Source organism: Sinocyclocheilus rhinocerous, unplaced genomic scaffold, assembly GCF_001515625.1.
Source record: "Sinocyclocheilus rhinocerous isolate Xijiao unplaced genomic scaffold, SAMN03320098_v1.1 scaffold1548, whole genome shotgun sequence".
Lineage (NCBI taxonomy): Eukaryota > Metazoa > Chordata > Actinopteri > Cypriniformes > Cyprinidae > Sinocyclocheilus > Sinocyclocheilus rhinocerous.
The window spans coordinates 651,169-674,558 of NW_015630996.1; the positions used below are offsets into that span (position 1 = coordinate 651,169).

Consider the following 23,390-nt stretch of genomic DNA (forward strand, 5'->3'; position numbering starts at 1 on the left):
ATTCATGTGGAGATTAATGTTTTAAATATAACACTTTGAATACAGAAATATTAGATTATTTAAATAACTGAAATTATACGCTAAAAATGAAACTAAATCCGCCAGCAGGTGGCGGCAAGTCACTGATTTTATCACTGAATCATTCATTCAATTGATTCGTTCGAACGGCTGAATCATTCAGGAATGAAGCAAGTGACTGTCTTTATGTATAATATAACATATTATATTATATGTTAAAATAATCGTAGCGACGGAACACTTTAATCCCTGTTTATATATGTAATGCAAAGCTGAATTTTCAGCATCATTACTTCAGTCTTCAGTGTCTCATGATCCTTCAGAAATCATTCTAATAAAGTAATTTGCTGCTCAAGAAACATTTCTTATTATGTACAACAGTTGAGCTGCTTAATATTTTTTTGTAGAAACTGTGATACTTTTTTTTCAGGATTCCCTAATATTGCATTTAGATGCAATAGAAATGTATTGTAACATTATAGATGTCACTTCTGACCAGTTGAATACATGCTTGCTGAATATATACTTTGAATAAATCTGAAATATAAAAGCGTCATGCAAAAAAAGATAAAGAAGCAGAAATAAAGATGACAGGGTAAATTTCAGGTCAAACTATCCAATTGCAAAAAGACTTTCTGGACTAACCCATTGACCTTTTAAAGTACTTCATCTCATAATTGGAAGGAATGTCAGTAACCTGGCATTGAGCTGGAGCTTTTCATCCAAAGTGTCATACAGCATACTAATTAGAGACGCAGTTCCCCACAGCAAACACAGATTACATGCCTTACTAAAGCGCACAATGGCAGGAGTGCAGGACTGTACCGACAGCAGCTCCTCAACCACACGGTCGCTTCTGTGTTATTACCCAAGATCATAAACCCAGAGGAAAGTATATTAACTTTTGGGCCTTTTTGAGGGTGAAATGCTTCACAAATTTTAGTACAAAGACAATAAATTACAAAAGAGTGCCATTAGTATTAACAGTAGTAATATAGCATTTGGCCACTTAAATCACATTTTAAAATGTCAGAATGCTATGGAAGCCCGTTTCCGCCACTAAATAAAAAATAAAAAAGGTAATTGCGACTTTTTATTCACATCACGCAATTTTTACTTTTTTCATCAAAATTTCCTTATACAAATTCGAAATTCAGATTTTTTTTTCCTCAAAATTGCGAGATACAAACTCACAATTCTGACTTTTTTTCATCAAAATTGCGAGATACAAACTCGCAATTCTGACTTTTTTCCCCTCAAAATTGCTGTTGGGAATAAAAAAAAAAAAATCGGAGTGTCTAAGTGCAAATAGCCCGCCTTGTTGGCAGAGGCTATTTACACTAACTCCACCCACCAACGTGTGATTGGGATAGTCAACATTACAAAAGACGGTCATTAATCATCAGATTCAGTGGCGTAGATGGTAAAGCATGTGTCATAGATTACTCCTTTTGACGCGATCGACCCGGGTTCGAATCTGCCTTTTGGAGAACATTTTTTTTCTCCCTTTTCAAATTTCAAATCACATCAGAAAAGCAGAGGTGCAGATAATTGCCACTATTTGTAATAGGCAATTAGCAGAATATCCTGCTATTTTAATAGTAGTATAAATAGAATAGCTATTTGCACAGTGTAAATAGCATATGATATCACTAAAAAAATACTGCTATTTTCACGTAGTGTAAATAACATCTATTGCTATTTGCACTAAGTGTATATAGCCTCTATCGCCCCTCCCCTGGAGAACTTTGGAGTTTTCTCTGAAAGGTACTGGACATTTCCTCATTGTCATAACAAAATGGGCCTAAGAGTGAATTGTTCATTTGCTTGTAATGCTCTCTTGACGGGCCTTCCCGCATGTAGCCAAAAAAAAGCTCACGTTACTCCTCTCCTCATCAGGGTACACTGGCTACCAGTAGCCGCTCGGTCTGTTGCCATTTTGAAAAAACTTCTAAAGACATCTTTTTCGCCATCACCTGACCAATTAATACTAGCGCTTACCTATTCTATTCTGTTTTATTCCGTTCTATTATTTAAAAAAAAAAAAAACCTACTGATCTACGTTCATCTTTATATAGATCAGTGAATTTGCCATTGTGATGTCATTCTAGTGACATTTAGCTACCAGTTTTAGCTACTTTCAATTGAAAGCAGTTGGCAACACTGATCACGTGCATGCACTCTGTCTCTGTTTGTGTTATTTGGTGATATACTTGATAATGTCAGATCGCACATCATTACAACAACTTACCATATTATCACAGAAGGCTGTATATCGCAGACGCCAGACTAGACTTGAGTGGAAAATGAAATCATCCGAGGTTATGTGCGCACTTGTTTGCACGTGAGCAAAGGTGTTTTTAGGAGTCTAACTTGCAAACGCCAGACCACTGATTCATCAAACCTGCTTTCCTGCAGTCCGTGTTCTTCTGACTTCTGACTATTTTGTAGTAAGTAATGAATATGCTTCGGGGAAATGTATCGGAGTAAAAGTATACATTTTAATTAGGAAATGTAGTGGAGTAAAAGTTGGCTGAAATATAAAAACTCAAGTAAAGTACAGATTCTCCAAAAAATACTTAAGTACTGTAACGAAGTATTATTACTTCGTTACATTACACCACTTTGATCTTGACACATTGACTTGCTGTGTCTCACAAGCTGGTGAGCAGCCTAACTAGACATCGTTGACACGACTTTTCTGAGCCATGATGCCAAATAATGCTGCCTTGAAGTGCAGATGCAGGCAGCCTGCCACATTTTAAATTACAGACCAGACATACTCTAATTTTGAGAATTATAACAGATGCAAAGAGATACTGGAAGCTGTGGTGAGACACACACAACCCCTATCATTTGTGCACTACTACACACGCATTGAAATCACTGGTGCATCTAGAGCACAAACGGGCCCAAAGTCACAAACCATTAGTGAAATGATTCTATTTTGAACTAATTTAGAACAAACATTTACAGGAATTTAACATTATTTTAAACTATCAGCCTAATAATCTGAATTTAAAAAAAGCAAAAGTAGTAGTAAGAATTACCCCGTAAAGCCTGACAAATGAAATAAAAGTCAGTTTTTTTATTGAGTATCATATTTGGTACATCAGGCTTTTGATGATATAGTCAGAATATAGTATGATATAGCCAGAATCAAGCTCACACTTGAGGAAAAACACAATCGAAAATACAGAAAATAAAACTGTTATTTTGTGAAATATTATTGCAATTTAAAATAACAGTTTCTATTTTAATATACCATAAAATATAATTTATATGATTTTAATTTTAATCAAATGCTGTTCTTTTTAACTTTTTATTCATAATAGAATCCAGAAAAAAGTATCAGTTTCCAAAAAAAAAAAGCAGCAGCACAACTGTTTCCAGCACTGATAATAAATCAGCATATGATTTCTGAAGGATCATGTGACACTGAAGACTGGAATAATGATGCTGAAAATTCAGCTTTGATCACAGAAATAAATTATATTTTAAAGTATATTAAAACAGAAAACCAATATTATAAATTGAAATAATATCTCACAATATTACAGTTTTTTCTGTATTTTTTCATCAAATAAATACAGCCTTGATGAGCATAAGAGACTCCATTAAAAATCTTACTGATCCCAAACTTTTGAACGGTTAGTAAGTCATTAAAATGTTTCGTTATATTATCAAAGCTCTAGTTTTTATTCTGGGGTCAAAACAATTCGATGCAATACAATGACGATTGAGAGATGCACAAATAAACGTTCCTCAAAAATCTGATGTATCATATTTGATACATTTTAACATGATTTTTCTAAAAAAGAAGTATAATCAAGTTAACCTAAGTGTTAGTCTTTTAATATTATTGACAATGTTACAGGATTTAAATGGATTTCACTACAAAAAGACACATGAACCACAACCTGAAATCAATGTTTTTAAAAATTATACTAAAATGCCTTTTACTTGCCTAAAAAGTATAAACTATCAGTCAGATGACAGAAGGCATGTAGAGGATTGTGTACAACAGGTTTTCAGTAAAGTTTGGATCATTTTGATAATTTAGAGGCCCTAGACATTTGTGTATCAAAATTTGATAGATTTGCTGAAAACATGATGCATTTCATTTCTTTATGAGCAATGCTTGTTGTGCACACATCCATCCAAATAATGATATACTGACCAGTGAGGCATTGTTGACAGCCCTCCTCACAGGTTACACAGTCTTCATGATCAGAGTCAGCTGCTTCACCTATACAAGAACAAGTATCACACCATGAGTTTATACATGTCTGCCACTAATGATAAGAATTTCTGTTCCCCCACTGTCTCATTTCTGGTGCTATTTCAGTCTGACTTCTGCAGACGAGCTCTACCCTCATGCTCAGCGCATCTTTGACTGTGATAACAATTTGTGAAGATTAGATAAACAGCAGTGGGTGTCGTGAGAAGCCAAACAACATCCATAGAGTTAGATTTACAGATATACGTAGGCTAAAGCGATCTAGCTCAGCACACAAAATGAGAGAGAAGTCTTCTGTCTAGTGGGGTGAATCTCATGAAAACAGGTCTTTGTTAAACAGCACTGCAAAATCAAAAGATAAAAAGTATATTTTTGTGTATTTTTAGATCCATTAGCATTTTGTGTCACATTAGTTTCATGACAATTAAGTACATTAACCTCTTTTGAGGTTTTTTCTCCCTGTAATTCTTTTCAATGACGACTTAATAGATTCATGACTTAATAGATTCATTAAATCATAATTGCAATTTTTTTTTTACTTAATCACAATTGCTGTGTTTTTTATAGTACTGGTCAAAAGTATGGGGTCAGCAAATTAAATTGATGAGTAGTGAAAAAGACTATTAAAAAAAAAAAAATGCTTTTCTTATAAACTTTCTATTCACCAAAAAATCCTACAAACATTCTCACAATTTCCACAAAATATTAATCGGCACAACTGGTTTCAACGTTGCTAATAATAATAAATGTGACACTGAAGACTGGAGTAATGATGCTGAAAATCCAGCTTTGCATCACAGGAATAAATTAGAAAACAGTTCTTTTAAATTATAATATTTTACAATGTTGCAATATTGTTTTTACTGTATTTTTGATGTATTTTGATGCCTTGGTGAACAGAAGATACCTTTTTCAAAAACATAAAAAAAAAAAATATTACCACCCCAATTGATAGAGCAGCAATACAAACAACACCACAAGCAGCAAAACATATACTATCATAATGAGTGACGTGACATGTGGCCAAGTATGGTGGCCCATACTTGGAATTAGTGCTCTGCATTTAACCCATCCAATGTGCAGACACACACCGTGAACACACACCCGGAGCAGTGGGCAGCCATTTTTTGCTGTGGCGCCCGGGGAGCAGTTGGGGGTTCGGTGCCTTGCTCAAGGGCACCTCAGTCGTGGTATTGAAGGTGGGAGAGAGCGCTGTACATTCACTCCCCCCACCTACAATCCCTGCCGGTACGAGACTCGAACCCACAACCTTTGGGTTACGAGTCCGACTCTCTAACCTTTAGGCCACGACTTCCCCACACATACACCATATATCACAAATATGATATATGTAATTTCTTGACAGGTTTTGTGAGATTCATCCATTGGGAACATTATGGTGAAAAATACTGGCAAAAAAGCAAACACAAAAACATTTTGGCAATGGCAATGTGTTTTTAACACTGCGCCTACAGCTCAACCACTAATTCGATTTTCAGGAGAATTTTCAAATAAACCTCACTCACATTCCCAAAAAAAAGTAACCAGAATCTTAACATCACAAAAAAGAAACATGGAAAAGGCCAAGCAAGCAATAGAGAACATTCTAGAACAGTTATGATGCAACTGACCCAGTCCACACTCCAGTTTGGCACACATCCCGTCTTTAGGGAAGTAGGAGGGGGTGCAGTGGAGACAGTGGCCTGTAGAAGTACACACAGTGCAATTTGGAGGGCAGGGATCACATGTTCCCTTCGAGGAATGGGAATAGCCCTCTGGACAGGTTTCACGACACTCCCCTTCAAAGAGGTACCGCTCCACTCCGAACCTATCCGTGTGAAAACAAACAGAATAAGAACAATGTTAAGAGCTTGTATTTTTCTCTATTTTGTGAGGCAGTCATGACTCGGCTTACCTTTGCTACAGCGAGTACATTTGTCAGGCCCCTCGTCTGTACATTCGAGGCATGTGTGGTGGCAAAGATGACACCGTCTCTCCCACTTGTATTTCCCAGGGTCACAGCTGATCACACATTGCCCGTTATCAAAGAGCCTGCCAAAGAATAAAAACTGAAATCTGTCCCCACACAGTGCACCTCTTGTCTCACTGGGGCTTTATTTGACTGTGGTTCTGTGGTGATTTGTTCACACCTCACCTGGTGGAAGCACAGCTGATGAAGTCTTTACTCTCAGGTCCAGTGCTCTTTGAGCAGGTTGAGGAACACGGTTCACATTGATCAGGTTTGCTTAAATATTCCCCTGATAAAAAAATACAGATAACACATCAGCTACATAAAGATGCTTAACTAGAATATCCCACTTCATCTAGTGTAGGTAGACATAAATTGTATTAGCAGTTGTGAACAAATGCTTTGTTGGTAGATAATCCAGTGGTTCATGTTTATTATATTAGTATATTTATGTATGTAGCATCAGAAATAACTAACATTTCCCTGAATGCGCGTTTAAGAAAAGTAGGAAAATACAAACAAGTAAAAAACAACAAAAAAACAACAACAAGCAAGCTGATTAAATACAAATAAGCAAACAAAACAAGCAAACAAACAACCAAACCAAACAAGAAAATTAAACATGCTAACAAAACAAGCAAACCACACAAATACAAACAAGAAAGCAAATGAAACAAGCAAACAAAACAAATAAAACAAGCAGATTAAACAAATACTGCAAACAACTGAAACATATGCAAAGCAAATGAAACAAGCCTAACGAAACAAACAAAAACAAATACATGCAAACAAACAAATAAAACAAGCAGATTAAACAAATACTGCAAACAAATGAAACATATATGCAAAGCAAATGAAACAAGCCTAACGAAACAAACAAAAACAAATACATGCAAACAAACAAATAAAACAAGCAGATTAAACAAATACTGCAAACAAATGAAACATATATGCAAAGCAAATGAAACAAGCCTAACGAAACAAACAAAAACAAATACATGCAAACAAACAAAACAAGCCAACGAAACAAACAAAAACAATTACAAATACATGCAAACAAGGAAATGAAAGAAGCTAATGAAACAAAAACAAATACATGCAAACAAGCAAGAAAATGAAACAAGCAAATGAAACAAAAACATACATAAAGCAAACAAAACAAGTAAATTAAACAAATACAAACAAGAAAAAAGAAACAAGCAAACAAAACTAGTAAACAAATTAAACAAAACAAGTAAATTAAACAAATATAAAATCAAAAAAGAAACAAGCAAATAAAACAAGCTAATGAAACAAACAAATACATGGAAACAAGCTAACGAAACAAACAAAAAATAAATACATACAATGCAAACAAAACAAACAAGTAAAAAAAATACATACAAACAAGCTAACAAAAAAGCAAGCAAACAACACAAAGAAAAAAAAACAAAGAAATACATATATACATACAAAAAGAGAGGGAAACCAAAGTGTTTACCTGTTCAGAGCTTTAGCATTAATATGAAAGGCTTCTGGTTGAAGGATTGACCAGCTGACGTTTATGACTGCAGACAATTCAAAGGCCATGCACATGCAGGATTCATAAATCAGAACACTCTCAAAAGTAGTAAGAAAGCTTATGAAGATTGCCCTCATACAATCAGCAGGCCTTAGAAACTAAAAACTTAAAAAGAACTGAAAGCTGAATAAAGAAAATTATTTTGCGAGTTGCAAAAAACTGACCACAATAAAAAATTATTGCACATACGCAGTCAAATTGACACCTTTGTTAGTAATCTAAACATATTTTTCACTCTCTAGGTGTCAGAATGGATCAAAACTATCCCAAAGCGATGTTATGGGAATGTGAGAAAAGCTAAATACACTGAGCTAACCTTTAACCCCAGGCTAAGCAATGTATTTATGAGATTTCCTTTAGAGTGAGCTGGACATCTATAGCTGGCTGACCCTTCTGATGACCTCAGGCTTACGCTCTGATACACTCTATTCACTCAATTCTGACAGTCTTGAAGCAGCCGCTCATGACCCTACATGACCGTAATTTAGTTGTCAATCACTAGACTAAACATGGGTCCAAAGCCAATGTCAGTTAAATGGGTTTTCTCACTCAAACTGCTTGCAATAAACTGCAAAAACACTGAAGAATCGCTTTGATATTTCTCGCAAGGTTTGTAACATTTAAAACAGCATGTGTCAATAGTAATGGCTTTATCATGTTATTCACCACAGGAAAGAAACAATGGTTGTGTGGGAGCTGCAAATATTTTAGAAATGTTCGTTCTAAAGTAAACGGCCACGGGTCAGAACAAGGGGCTGCGCATATATTGTCTCTTTTAAAGTCATTGTGACCACTGCGCATTCGAGGTAAATTTCTTTCGGTCAAATGCTGAATTGTTCTCTTCAAAACAAAAAGGGCCTTTTGTAAAGAAAACAAGGAGAAGTTGAATCATTCTCACACCAGTTCACCACAAGAATTCAACTCTGAACAATATTTCTTGAAGTCAAAGTAAACAAGCGCTTTGACAGCACAAGATTTTTACGATGAAAATGTGATCGGTGCTCGTCAGTGTAAAACTCGCCACCAAAACACTAGCGTTTTGTGTGCTTTTCTGAGTGCGATTTAGCGTGTTGCTATATGGTTGCTAGGGTGGTTGTATACGGATCCAAGTCAAAAGGGCTCTATGACTTTCTGAACTCTATATATGACTCGGGTCACTGCTATGCAATTGTTTCACCCAATTTATCCACCAAGTCTGACTTCTCAGAAAGTAGCCCAGAATCTAAACAAGTAAACAAAAGTAGTCTCTTATAATCTCTGAGTCTTGTTTTTATTTTAAAGTTCATTAATAAAAAGATCAGTAAACCAGTTTTTTCATCCAGTCTTCTCTACATGATAAAACATTTTTCTTGGCCCTGACTACAACACATCTTCATCTAGACTAACTGTTCATGGCAGTTGGCTAAAAACTGAAATATAAAATAATTTTAGAAAACTTGATCATCCATTTTCCCCTTTTTTTCAATTGAACGTGGGTGCAAAATATATTTAAGGTTAATAGTGATAAAAATACATATATACATTAAGAAAAAAACGTTGCCAGAACAGAGTAAATGTAACACATTTGAACATAGACTGATTCTCGTAATCCTATATAACATTAGTTATGTAACGTTGCATGTATTGAGTTTGCAGAAAACGTACAATCATACTACAACTTTTTTTTGTGTCATGAATACACAATTAGCATGAAGTGGTTGAACAATCCCATCCACAAAACACAACTCATTTGAACTATGACCATTTATAAATCTTTTTCATAAATAAAAGGCTACGTCATCTTAAACCACATCATTCATAAATAAAAGACATAGAAATCCCCTTAACATTGCGCAAAAGCGGATTGGTCAAACATGTCCTTAATGAATGTAGAAGTCTAATTTGTGTTGTGTAGTACTATTAGTATAACTAAACATTTCACCTCGTTTCTGACCTTTATTAAAACGTAATATACTCCCCCCTCAAGTATTTTTTCCGTTTCCCAAGACGCTGCAATAGGGACAAAGTAAATACGGCCAATATGATCAACTGAAAATCTAGACGATTCGAACTCACAAATATTTGTTGGAAATGTGAATTCAAAAACATTCTCTAATAACTCCATTATGTCAATAGCACCAGTTACGTATGTGAATCACAGACTTGTTACTTTCATAAAGACCTGGAATATTGAACTGGCCATTTCAAAGTCGAGCAGTTTAACTTTTCATTTCCAAGATGAATCAATAAAATATAAATAGTTCTGGAGGGAAGCGGCTGAAACGGACACTGCGCTGTAAATAAAGTTCCTTATTTCACATGAATCATTTAGGATCAATATTGTGGAGTTGTTTTTTGAAATGGCGAGATATAAAAATGCATGCTTAGGGATTTGTTTGAAAAAATATACAATGGCCTGATGAGATCAAATGAATTAAACGTGTTTCAAACCTCATTTAGCTACCACGACTAAAACCTGTACTTCAACCCAGTCAACGATTCTTCAGGGAGCACTTACTTAAGTTTAGGTTTCACGAAAACCTATTTTTCCACTTATGCAACGTTGATGAAACACAAACACACACACACACACACGCATACAAAAACAGGTATGAGATATGAGCCTGAGGTGAAGAATTTCTGAACAGTGAGACCACCTGACGTGACGCATTCATCTTATTTGCTCGGTGTTAGTACAATACTCATCGCTTCAGAAAGTACTTATTGTACCTTGTACCTCCGGAGTCCGCTATCGATTTGACCGCGGTCATGAGGGTCAGTGGATGAACCTGTGCTATGGTTTTGCTCACAGAGGTCTTGCTGAAACTCGTAGAGGTTCTCTGAGTGTGCTTTATTCAGAATATGCACAAACTGGCTTTGATCATTGTTGTCGTCATCATGCGTGAAACTGTGGAAAAATAAAAAACCGCCGCTTCAACTCTCAGCATGTCGCTCCAAATTCTTCTCTTGGACCCAAAACGAAGAAAAAGGTACAAAAATTTGGCATCCATGCTTTGGTCACAAAATACTGACATGTATGATTTGCTGTTTATTACTGATCCCAGTCGCACCACCCTGACAGCTTCTGTCAACACACTCGCATTCACACACACACATACAGACACACACACAGAGATAAAGGTAGGTTTGTTGTAGTTCTGGCATCGGGAAACCTCACGATGTAGTCCCATATTCGAGGTTCCCGACTGGAATATAAATTAGCGGACCGTGAGGGGCAAGTGGGGCCGGAAAAGTTCCTTCAGCCCTTTAGAGAACATGTTCTACAGCAGAGCTGCTGCAGAACCTTCCTCTGGCACAGATTGTTCTTTTTCACTAACACACAGAAACTTCCCTCAGCCCACGATTCTTCATTTGCTTTCCAGAGAGCAGGAAGAGGAGAGAGGAGCAGAGAGACAGCACGTGATTGGGCGGCGGACAGGAAATGATGCAGATCAGGTCACAGTGAGAGATGGCGGGCAAATGTTTTGTTGGGTTTATTTTTATTTTTTTTATAATCCAGTTGATTGGTCGACGGAGGAGGATATCCAGGTGTGATTGGAATCCAGGATAAAAAGATTTGAAGGAAAGATCATCGGGAAGAAAAGGAGAACAAACATTTAGAAAGTGATCAAAAAAATAATTTTTACAGTGTCACAGGTTGACAGTGTAACTTTGTTGTCATTTGCTAGAAAAAGCAGACTTTACGCTCCACTGTAAAAATGTAGTCCCTATTGAAATCAAGGTTCCCCAAATTCACATGTAGAGAATAAATTGGCCTGAAATATTTGGGCACATTTCACCTCAAAATCAGAAGAAAGTTTTCAAAAAATTATATTTTGCATAATATTTTCGGTGTTATTTGCACAATTTTTATATTTATTTTATATTGCAAAGAATTTGTACAGCATGGTGGTATTCTTTGTACTACCTTTTTGAAATATTTTTAAAGATTTTTTCCCCTCCAAAAATTAATACTTTCATTCATCAAGGATGCATTAAATTGATCAAACACAACAGTAAAGACTTTTATGTTATTACCAAAATTCTATTTTAAATAAATGCTTTTGAACGTTCTATTCATTAAAGTATGCTGAAAAAAAAAAAACCGCGATTACCATAAAAATATTAGGCAGCACAGTTCCATGTATGAAATTTACAGTTACAATGAAAGAGTTTGTTAAAATGAAAAAGAAAAGAAAAATAGATAAAAAATAAATGAAGTTAACCGTGACCTTTCTATCTCACAAGACTTCTCCCAATTTTGAGTTTTCATCTCACAATTTTAAATTTATTTGTCTTTCAGAATTCCAAAATATAAATTCAGAATTGCATGATATAAACTCAGAATTAAGAGATATAAATGCACATTTGCACACAAAAAAAAAATCACAATTACATACTTTTTTTTAATTCTGTGTCAGAAACAATTAAAATTAATTTTGAGGTGTAAACTATGAATTGAGAGAAAAAAATGCAGAATTATTATTATTTTTTTAAATGAGCTTCCATAGTTTCCAACATTGATAATATTAAATCTATACCCGACACACTCTGAGGAAGGCTGAAGGCCAAAAAGCATCATTTTTAAAGTCTATTGAGATGGCCAGAATGTGAATAAAGGCTTTTTAACTCTTTTGGACCAGAAGAAGTGCCTTGAATTCTTTATTTGTAATAGTTGTTTTAAACCCAACCAAAGAGGACCTTCTAGGATTACTTCACAAGGTCCTTAATCAGCAAGTAGCACTTCAAGATGTTTTCTACAATAATAAATCTTTCTTAAGGCAGAAAATCAGCATTTCTGAAGTATAATATGACACTGAAGACTGGAATAATGGCTGCTGAAAATGTTGTTTTGCATCTCAGGAATAAATTTACATTTTAAAATATATTCCAAAAAGAAAACATTTCTTTTAAATTGCAACTATGTTATCCAATATTAATTATACTGCATTTTTGATCAAATAAATGCAGCCTTGCTGGGCATAATCGACTTTTGCACTGACCCCAAACTTCAAGTAAACCAATCAAGTAAAACGTTCACGTGCAACACAGAATAAGAATTTGGGGTTAAATGTGCTTGCTTAAGGGAAAAAAAGGTATTTGCAAAATAGAATTTTCTTGTTATTTTGGGATGAAATGTAATCTGGACACATCTTTCCAACATCAGAAAAACAAAATAAATAGACCATGATTCAACCCCATGCAAAAACTAAATATTTTGTTTTAAAAGTTTCAGATCAGAAACTGGAGGAAAGAAAACACAAAATTAAGGAGCTAACCAAAAGCTAGCATGGATGAATCTACAGTACTCACCATCTTTGCAGATGGTGCTGACGACACACACGCCGTTTTCCAGGTTATAGCCGCTCACGCAGGTGCTGCAGTTCCTCTCCCCCGGTCCTGCGCAGACGTAGCAGGTAGGATCACACCTGCAGGCACAATCACAGCCGTGATGCATCGTTACCACTTTAAATGTAAACACTTAGATGTCACGTTTAGCAGTGAAATACTGACTTTTGACAGGACTTCTGGACATCTCCGTTGTCTGTCGTTTGTTCTGCCAAGTAATATCCCACACTGCAGCTGGAGACGCAGCGCCACTCCTCAAAGTAATAGCCCACAGCGCACTCATTACACGCTTCCATGCCAGTTCCTGAGCACAGGGAATACCATCATGTTCCCAAAAAGCCAGACCGCAAATAATTTGGAATACACTTTGGAATGTACACACAGAGACATTCTTCCGGAAAGGGTTTCCTCTGAGAATGCTTGGAAGCCACTGACAAGAGTGTATTGGTTACAAAAACACAAATAACTTGTAGGGAAACTAATTTTAAAAGGTACACATCATTATGGATGGGAGCTAATATTAAAAATCATTAATTCCCTGAGCTGTTGACATTTATATGGAAGCCCATTTCTGCCATATACAAACATAAATCAGTATGAGATACTAATTTAAAATTATGAGATAAAGTCAAAATGATGACATAAAAACTCTAGCATAAGTCAAAACTGACATACTAAGTCATAATTATGATAAAGTTATAACTGAAGTCAAAATGATGACAAAATTGACATTAAGTCACAGTTATGTGATAAAGCTGAAATTAAAAGTCAAAATTATAACATAAAAACTGTGACATAACTCAAAAGTATGACCCAAGTCAATTATAAGATAAAGTTGAAACTGACAAGTCAAAAAGTATGACAAAAACTATGAAATGAGTCAAAATTATGACTTTCTGGGTCATAATAAAGAGATAGGTAAAACTGAAGTCAAAATTGACAAAAACCCATAAATAATTATGAAATAAGTCAAAATCATAACACACAGGGCCAGTTTTAAAACGTCTTGGCATTAAAATAGTACTGTCAGGATTTTCTAAAGTGAAGAATTAGCGCTGAAAAGGCGTGGACACAGTTATTTTTGCACCTGAACTTATTGAATATGCATTTGTAGGAGTTTCCCCTTCAGACGCAAAATTTATGGGAGGAGAGTATTCAAATTAATCACGCAACGCGATTTACTAACATTTGCGCTCGTCAAATTACTGGTATTTGCGCCATTATTTAACGCCCTAAAAAAGCATGTCTTAAAGCAGGCGGTAATTTGCACTGCTCTTGGTAGATTGCACTGGTCATTATGGAAATTATCTGGCTGCGTCTGTGTTCTTTAATGTGCACATTGTTAGTAAATCACACGCAGAATTTTCCCCTTCCATCAGCGCTTTTATGGAATTGCGGTCCAATGCTAATTTGCCCCATTTAGTAAATCTGGCCCTAAATCATAGTTATGAGATTAACTATTATGACTGTCAAAAATATCTTAATTTAGACTCAATGACAGTATATAAATTTATTTTTTATTTATTTATTTTCGTTTACAGTATATCAATTTAAATGTCTCATAATTATCTCATAATTTGGGCGTTTAATCTCAGAATAATTACAGAACCTCAGACACTTTGATATTCTGAGATGGACAATACACACATAGTTTACTTGGTATTAGTTCAAGTGTACTTCGATTGTAAGGGCTTATAGGGAATTTCCGTTTAGGTCAACTGGATGTTGTTCGACAAACCTAAATAGGGTGAGCCATGACCTCTGTTTATTGTAATATTACTCTAGCTAAGTGTACATGGGGAAACCATGGCATGACCATACCAAAGCTACTATCAGGGAAAGTAATGTTGGTCGGCTTATATCTATAGTAGTGGTCGTGACCTCTGACTAGAAATAATGTTGCTTTATTCAAGTGTGTACAAATCTATGGGGGCTAAATAAAAGTACTTTTAGAATGAGCAAGCATAGGAGCGGCCGTCTAAATTATTAGTCAATTACCTCTGTCTAATAACCAAGACTGACGAGAATGTGTCCGTAAGACACGCTAACGGCCGAAGCGATATCTTTGAGCGATATGAGCACCCGAATGAACGAGTACAATAATATTAAAGAATAAATAGAATAATCAGATGTCTAGATAAATTATCCGATAAATGATCAATAATAACTGGCATTCTAACTCAAATGTGAGGTCATAATAAAATAGAGTCAGATTTGAATTTAACCTAAATTTAATAACTGCGCGCCGAAAAGACCAAATACGCAGGAAACCTTCATCCACCATTGGATACCTCCATTGGGCCAATCGTGTGGACCTTTCAACTTAGTACCTCATAATTTTGACTTTCTGTAACATAATTGTGACTTAATTTACCGAAGCATGAGCTTTTTTTCTTATTTGGTGAAAATGTGCTTCCTTGGATTGAGAGTCGACTCAAAAGCTCGTTTACAACGGTGTTTATTACTTTAATTACCAATCTATTACACATCCCAGAAGAACTTTAATTAATCGTAGTGACTTGAACCAGAAAAGCTTTTTGTGACCAGTGATTCCTTGAGAATTATGAGTGAGTCGTTACAATAAAGATTGAAAATCTGTTGTTAAAATCTGGGGCAGAATCTGAGCTAGCAACAGTAATTGTGCTGGATAAACTATATTCAGAAGCAAAGCACTGGTTGTTCTGTAAAGCCTTAGTAATTAGCTGCCATTTCTGGACACTGGAGAGAACAGTGCTGACGTAATAGTCTCAGAAGGCACTTCACAGTCTTGCCAAGTCTTGAACTTCAAAATCATACAGTGCATCTTTTTTTGTGCCCAGGATGATTATATACTCTTCATTTTTGGATGCAAATTGCAAACTAAAAAGTGCGTATATGCATTACCAAAAAATAATAAATAAATAAAACAAAAAGGAATAGCCAATCAGTATTCTCTCCAAAAGAATATAGAAAACAACTACTGGAAGTTATATTTTATAAATGGCTTTTAAGCAAAAGATCATAATCAAAGCCTACTGCAAACCTAAATGGAAAATAAAGTGCCATAAATACAGGTAAAGTGTTTACCTGCACAGGTGGCACAAGTCGAGTGGCATTTTTCACATGCTCGTCGGTGCCCATTATAATAGGTGCCAGGTTCACAGTTCAGCTGACATTTATTCCCCTGTAGACTAGCAGAAAGACAGAGGTAAAGAAAGTGGGAGAGACAGAATGGAAGAGGGAATTATTCAAAGGGGTTCAATGCTGAGACTGAGCCACAAAACACAAAGTTATTTCCAGGGTTGGGGAGTAACGGAATACATGTAACGGTGTTATGTAATCAGGATACAAAAATCTAGTAACTGTAATCCGTTACAGTTACATCAAAAAACAAAGTATTCAGATTACAGTTACATTTTGTAAAAAGTGGGAATAGAGTAATACATCATTCGGAACTGTAAAGGGTCTACTTTTATTTGTGTGCACTCACAATATCAACAAAACGTTGTGCTTTTATAAAATAAAGAAAACAAACATGATGCGCTTTTTGCCGTCTCGGTCTTGAATAGGAGCACTTCACAAAAAAGAACCGAAACTCAGCGAATACATGCCTCACAGACATGGTAAATATATCTAGAGAAAACTTTAAATTACTACTTAATGAAATAAAACAAATCGAAAACAAAAACTCTTTCATTATAATCATAATCCGTAAAGATGCACTTCTCTCTAAAGGGTAAAAAAGTCGGGGCCCGTGGGGCCCGGGCTGAAATGCAGGGCTCTAGTTCCTGGTTCTGTTGACACATGTTGACTCACGTGAGCCGCCTGCTGGTGCGTGCGCAAATAACACCCATCTACAATTATTCTCCTCAAAAGCGTGATGAATTAATTACGATGCTTCCTGCTGGGAAAAACGTTTATGTCTGGAAATTTCAGTTATTTTGTTTTCAAAGAGGATAAAGGAAATAACATAGTTGTACAGCGTAAGCTATGCATGAAGACACTTGCTTTAACAAAGGCTACTCAACCAACTTGAACATTTGCAGCATGTAGGCTTATTTTAAAATAGACTAATATGTATATGGTGTAAATTTTTTAATGTTGTGTATAAACTAAGCTTATATTTATTTTTACTTGTACAACATGTTAAAGAAATAAAAAAATAATAATAAAAATAAAACTGTAATACTAAACTGTATAGCCCACTTTTATATAAATACACGGGCTGTAATATCTTGATGGTGAAACAAGACACGATTTTTAATAGTTTCAAATAGCTTTTACTATAGTTTTTATTAGTTTTAATTTTAAAGTCATAGTTAAATAAAAGTAGGCTACTTAGATATTGCTTTTTTGACTTATGTAACTTGAAGTAATCCAAAAGTAATCCGATTACATTACTTTTATATTGTGGTACTTGGATTATGTTACTGAATATTTTTTTAATTAAGTAATTTGTAACTGTAACGGAATACATTTAAAAAGTAACCCTCCCAACCCTGGTTATTTCTTACACACTTGTGCTTCACGTCACAGTTTAAAAACTGTGAGATGAGCCTCCATAGGGGCCGCCAGAGCATATCATGGGAAAAGAATAGTGAATTTACAAAATAAAAACCCATGAAAATAAATATTATCATTGTTGGTGTGCAAAATAATAATGGTGACAGCAGGTGGAGCTAAAAAACTAAATATTTAGGCAATGGCTCTCATCCAGGGGCCCAGGACCCACTAGGGGCCTCAGCAAACTTCCAAGAGGGCCACAAGATGACTTAAAATTATTTTAAATAAGACAAAACAAGCAATAAAATAAGCTAAAACCTTAACAAAAATCAAGACTGTAAACTGGCTTTATATTTTTGATTTCATGTACAACTGCCATTTCAAGAACCAGGATTCCTGAGGTCTTGGAAAACCTTGATTTATGAGGACATTTGAAAAGTTTGATTAATACAATTATAAAATAAAAAATTTTTTCTCTAGTTATGTCAAGCTCAAAAATATTTTATTATATTTTGGATAGAAACTGCTATTTGTGAGTAAATAATAATCCTTTAAATCGCAAATTACTGGAAAAATCATGCAAATTAGACCGCGTCAAAATTTAAACACTGAAGAAAATTCAGTTATCATTTTACTGAATTATTTTTTAAAATCCCTTATGGAATTTCCATGTGGCTTAGACTTTTATTCATTTTTATTCATAGTTTTTTTATTAATTTGACTAAATGAACATATTCAATTGCTAGTTTCAACATTTAAAAAATAAATGGTTGCTAAAATAACACCTATAATATGTGAGGAAATTCCTCTCAAAATGGTTGGTGTACAGCTGTTTTTTAATCACAATTTTTAGAAAATAGTGCTAGTTTTTTTTCCCATAGGAAAGGACTACCATCTAAACTCATATCTAGACTAATAAAGTTTCCCCAAAACAGCAATGAATGACTAGCCATATGAATAATTACAAAGACTGTAATTGCAACCTTAAACAGAAAGAAACTGCGGGCAGAAAAATTAATCTCATCTGCACTCTTGCCTTGCCATCCTGTTTCATATCTTCCGTAGTCTAAACAAGTCTAAAAAGATCAACAACGACGGATTAAAGTCCGAATAAGTGGGTTGAAAAAACCTTTACGTATATTCAGGGAATATTTCAAAACCATTCACAGAACAGCTGCTGCGCATTACGCCAGATTTTGTGCCATGACCTGTTTTTCTTTTCTCTCTCTGTTTTTTCCACCTCTTTATCGAACGTCAGAGGAGTAGGAAAAGCCCAAGCAAAATCGCTCACTAGAGACAGTCTTTCAACATACATCTGAACCCAAGAGCTACACCGTGTGTAACAGGATGTTTCCAGTGATAATTCAACATTTAGCCAGCGTGGCTTTATTTCGACAGCTCAACGTATACCGTAGGAAATTATCAGTAATGTTAGTCCAAGATTCTGACTGTATTTCACATACTGGCCCAAAAAAACATGTAGGAGGTGGAATACTGTATTTGCTATTGGCTGAATTACCTGAGACCGGTCTGGCATTCTGTGCAGATGTTTGCAGAAGTGCATTTCTTGCAATTCTCTCTGCATTTCCGGCACATGGTGGAGTCTGCGAGAGAACAGCCACATGAGGTCTCAAATTCAACAGCCAATCAGTATGTGGGATTTTCTGGAGCGAGATGAAGTGTGACTTGCCCAGGTCCAGGTAGAAGCCGCCAGGACAGGAGATGACACAGTTGTTTCCTCCCTCCACGAGGTACAGACCCGGGCGGCAGGCCGAGCACTGATCGCTGCGGCTCCCCATGCAAGACTCGCAGAGCGGAGAGCACTTCTTACAGCGCTTCTTATCGTCCCAGAAAAAGCCAGTCGGACACTCAGGTACACACATCCTGAGAGACAGACGGACGGAGGTGGAAAGGAAAACAGAGAGAGACAGACACAGACAGGAAGAGCCACATGAGACCAGAAAAATCAACATCTGGCAGCCGTAAGGAAAGACTTTTACCAGGAAACAAAGGCAAAAGTCAGGGTCTGAGAAAGCCATCAGCTCCAGATGTGAGCACGGCTTGTGCAACTGGGATGCCGGAGAACACAAAATCTATAAATGTAATCATGACACGTGCACGCACACACACACACACACACACACACACACACACACACAGTGTCTGGATAGATGTGAGATGTTAGCAGGGGCACGCATACACACAGCTGTTGTCAGCATGTGCTTTGGTGTTTTTATAGGAGTTAATTAATCTTTTAACTCCAAGTCAAATTATTTTCAATAATAATAAAAAAACAAAAAGAGTACTTTCAGTAATACAACCTTTCTGTAAATGCATTAAAAACTTTCTCAATTCTTTAGTAGCTCTAATTATGTTACGCAATACACACGCTTCATGCTGGGGTCTTCACTCTGTAGGGAGTTTATTTTGCAATAATGACTGGCTGGCTGTATATTACCCAGTTCATTATAAGGTTACATACCAGACAAATGAATACATTGATATTTAATACTGGTTTGAGTTTCACACCAAAGTTGAAACAAATGTACAAAGCTCTTAGAAATGTACTCATGTATTCATGCTGCTCTCATGCACTACTGTTCAAAAGTTTGGGATCAGTAAGATTCTCTTTTCTCATTTATTTCATAAACCCCCCCCCCCCCAAAAAACAGTAATATTCTGAAATATTATTACAATTTAAAATAACTGTTTTCTATTGTAATATATTTTAAAATGTAATTTATTCCTGTGATTCAAAGCTGAATTTTCAGCATCAGTACTCCAGTCTTCAGTGTCACATGATCCTTCAGAAATCATGATGATTTGATTTCTTATGATCAATGTTGAAAACAGTTGTGCTGCTTTATATTTTTGTGGAACATTTTAAATGTTATAAGCATTAAAAAAGTCACTTATAATGAATTTAATGCATCTTTGCTAAATAAAAGTATTATTGTAATATAAAAATTGTACTACCCCCAAACATTTGAATAGTAGTTTATATTTCACATACAAAGTTCAAATTTAATGACTAAAAATGTCATAACACATCTTATAATGTAAATAAATATTGATTAAATATATGTTCCAGGTTAAGAATATTTTAAGCATACAACATTTTTTTTTTTTACAAATGTTATTTAATTATTTACAAATATCATTATTAAATTAATTCTAGTTCAATCTGAACTAACCTTGTCATGTCATAAAAATATGGAATTTATTATCAGATATTTTAAGACACCTATTGACCTCTACACAAAGGATCTGCATGGATATGTGAAATTATTTAATTGTTTCATGCAAATGTGTGCACATTGGTTCTACCACATGAGATGCATTTTTAATATTTGCTTGCTTGTATCAGTTAATGCATCCAGAAAAAAAAAACAATGGGCATTATGTTATATATAAAAAGTTTATAAAAAGTAGTTTATATTACAAAACACACACACACACCAATCAAGTATAGTTATTAAGATGTACTGATGTTATGAAAAGCTGTGTACCTGGTGTTGTTCTTGAACTTGAGGAAGTAGTGGAGGCAAGTGATGCACTGCTGGGGCCCTGGACCCTCACAGCCGTTCTCACCACACTCAGGGTGGCACGAGCCTTATGTGAGAAAATAGAAACTGATCAGTTTCCACAGTGATGGAATATCCACAATACTCCGTGATGCACAATATAATTAGAGTACTTACCCACATACTCCTCACTGTACTCGTCATCAGGCTGAGTCTCCGCCAGTGAGCGGGGCTTGTCACTGCGGAACGAGTACGGATGCACAGAGGTGCCATAAAGTACCAGAGACCACTCTTTCAGCTTGCCTGAAATGAATCACAAGTCAGTCGATGTGCAATAAAATTAAACCCTCATTTATATCCCCCGCATATGCCTTCCTTCTCTTTAAGATCGCTGAGGGATAATCATGGTCAAAATAAACACTTCTTCCTTCAAAACGCACTTCCGTTTTTTCCATGCTGTAAACAGCACCTGCTCTTTCACTCTGTGCTCTAAAAAACAGAGCACCAGTGATCTAGGTGGTGTGTCGCGGGAAGGCTGTTAGAGCAAGTGCTCTATGGCAGCGCTGTATACCCAGATCCGTGTCCGTTAACAGCAGTCCCAACTCCGATTTTATAAGGGCCGTCACAAACTTGATTACTTCCCTCAGATCCCTCCGTGATTCTGTATATGCGGAGGTTATTCTGTCTCGAGCGAGCTTCTAAATCGATTAATTTTGCTTGCATCTCACTTTGTTTCTCCAACAAGTCAATGAGTGCATCACCTGCCACTCCGTTCCATTCCTCAATATCGGCTATACGTTGTTCTGTTAACACGATTGCAATGTGACACTGATTTTATACAATAGCAGTTCAATAAACAAGAAGTTAAAATGAAGTGATTTACATTTTAGACACAATATTGACTGTTTTTGCTGAATTTCACAAACGAAAATAGTTCCAATCAAAGCCACAGCAGAACTGTTGTGTTTCTCCCAGCAACACAGCTGTGTTTTGTTACTGAATGAATCCACGTTTTTAAACAAATCGAGTGAGTCAATGATTCAGTAACCTATTCATAAAGAGTCACTTGCCTGGACTCTGAATGAATCAGCCGTTTGAATAAATCGGTTGAATGAATGACTAAATGACTCACTCATTAAACAGGTAATGCCGCCACCTACTGATGGTTTGGTTTCATATGTAAAGTATCATTGCATTTTTCCCAACATTTCTTATTTGTATGTTCAAAAAAATTTTTAAAACATTAATCTTTTATAATTATTTATGCATTCGCAATTTTGCAGTGTAAATGCATTTATGGCACCTCAGCTTCATCAAACAGTCTGTGCCACTTCAGATGCAGCTTTTGTGTTTCCTGCAGTGGAAAGATGGAGTTACTTGATACTGATATCATTAGAATGGTAACAACTCTAAAGTTTCTTATTATAACTGAATTAATTGAAACAATGTAAGAATTTGATGTGAAAGATGACCATTTATAAACGTAGTAGGAAATGACATCTGTTTTGTTATATACAGCAACTAATTTTCAGTTAATTAGCTCTTTCCAGTCACAGAGCACTTTATTTTGAGAGTTGTTTAAGTGAGAAAACATTTGTAACTTAGTCCAGATTGGGGAATTGTAATGTTTAAGAATTTCTTTTAAGTACATTTACTTGTTTTTGAAAAAAAAAAAACTGGATTTTTGTTTGTATATGCTGTCAATTATACTTCTTAGAAAAAAAATTGGAATCATTTTTAAAACATTAATCTTTTATAATTATTTATGCATTCGCAATTTTGCAGTGTAAATGCATTTATGGCACCTCAGCTTCATCAAACAGTCTGTGCCACTTCAGATGCAGCTTTTGTGTTTCCTGCAGTGGAAAGATGGAGTTACTTGATACTGATATCATTAGAATGGTAACAACTCTAAAGTTTCTTATTATAACTGAATTAATTGAAACAATGTAAGAATTTGATGTGAAAGATGACCATTTATAAACGTAGTAGGAAATGACATCTGTTTTGTTATATACAGCAACTAATTTTCAGTTAATTAGCTCTTTCCAGTCACAGAGCACTTTATTTTGAGAGTTGTTTAAGTGAGAAAACATTTGTAACTTAGTCCAGATTGGGGAATTGTAATGTTTAAGAATTTCTTTTAAGTACATTTACTTGTTTTTGAAAAAAAAAAAACTGGATTTTTGTTTGTATATGCTGTCAATTATACTTCTTAGAAAAAAAATTGGAATCGGCAAAAATCAGTATCGGCAGGTCACACCTACA

General features: G+C 35.4%; 2 protein-coding genes across 2 annotated transcripts in view; both read right to left on the reverse strand.

Annotated features, from left to right (window-relative positions):
• LOC107740988 (proprotein convertase subtilisin/kexin type 5-like) overlaps positions 1-6,710 on the reverse strand; it is an 11,972-nt gene extending 5,262 nt beyond the window's left edge. Inside the window, exons 1-4 of the mRNA XM_016553558.1 lie at positions 6,414-6,710; positions 6,174-6,310; positions 5,890-6,086; positions 4,199-4,267 (exon numbers count right to left, since the gene is read on the reverse strand). Of these exons, the coding sequence (XP_016409044.1) occupies positions 4,199-4,209 (11 nt within the window). The 5' untranslated portion in view covers positions 4,210-4,267; positions 5,890-6,086; positions 6,174-6,310; positions 6,414-6,710. The remainder of the gene's footprint in view (positions 1-4,198; positions 4,268-5,889; positions 6,087-6,173; positions 6,311-6,413) is intronic.
• Positions 6,711-9,024: 2,314 nt separating this feature from the next.
• LOC107740995 (proprotein convertase subtilisin/kexin type 5-like) overlaps positions 9,025-23,390 on the reverse strand; it is a 53,063-nt gene continuing 38,697 nt past the window's right edge. The window contains exons 15-22 of the mRNA XM_016553571.1: positions 21,300-21,425; positions 21,108-21,210; positions 19,289-19,482; positions 19,118-19,202; positions 16,183-16,286; positions 13,282-13,420; positions 13,081-13,196; positions 9,025-11,142 (exon numbers count right to left, since the gene is read on the reverse strand). Of these exons, the coding sequence (XP_016409057.1) occupies positions 11,027-11,142; positions 13,081-13,196; positions 13,282-13,420; positions 16,183-16,286; positions 19,118-19,202; positions 19,289-19,482; positions 21,108-21,210; positions 21,300-21,425 (983 nt within the window). The 3' untranslated portion in view covers positions 9,025-11,026. The remainder of the gene's footprint in view (positions 11,143-13,080; positions 13,197-13,281; positions 13,421-16,182; positions 16,287-19,117; positions 19,203-19,288; positions 19,483-21,107; positions 21,211-21,299; positions 21,426-23,390) is intronic.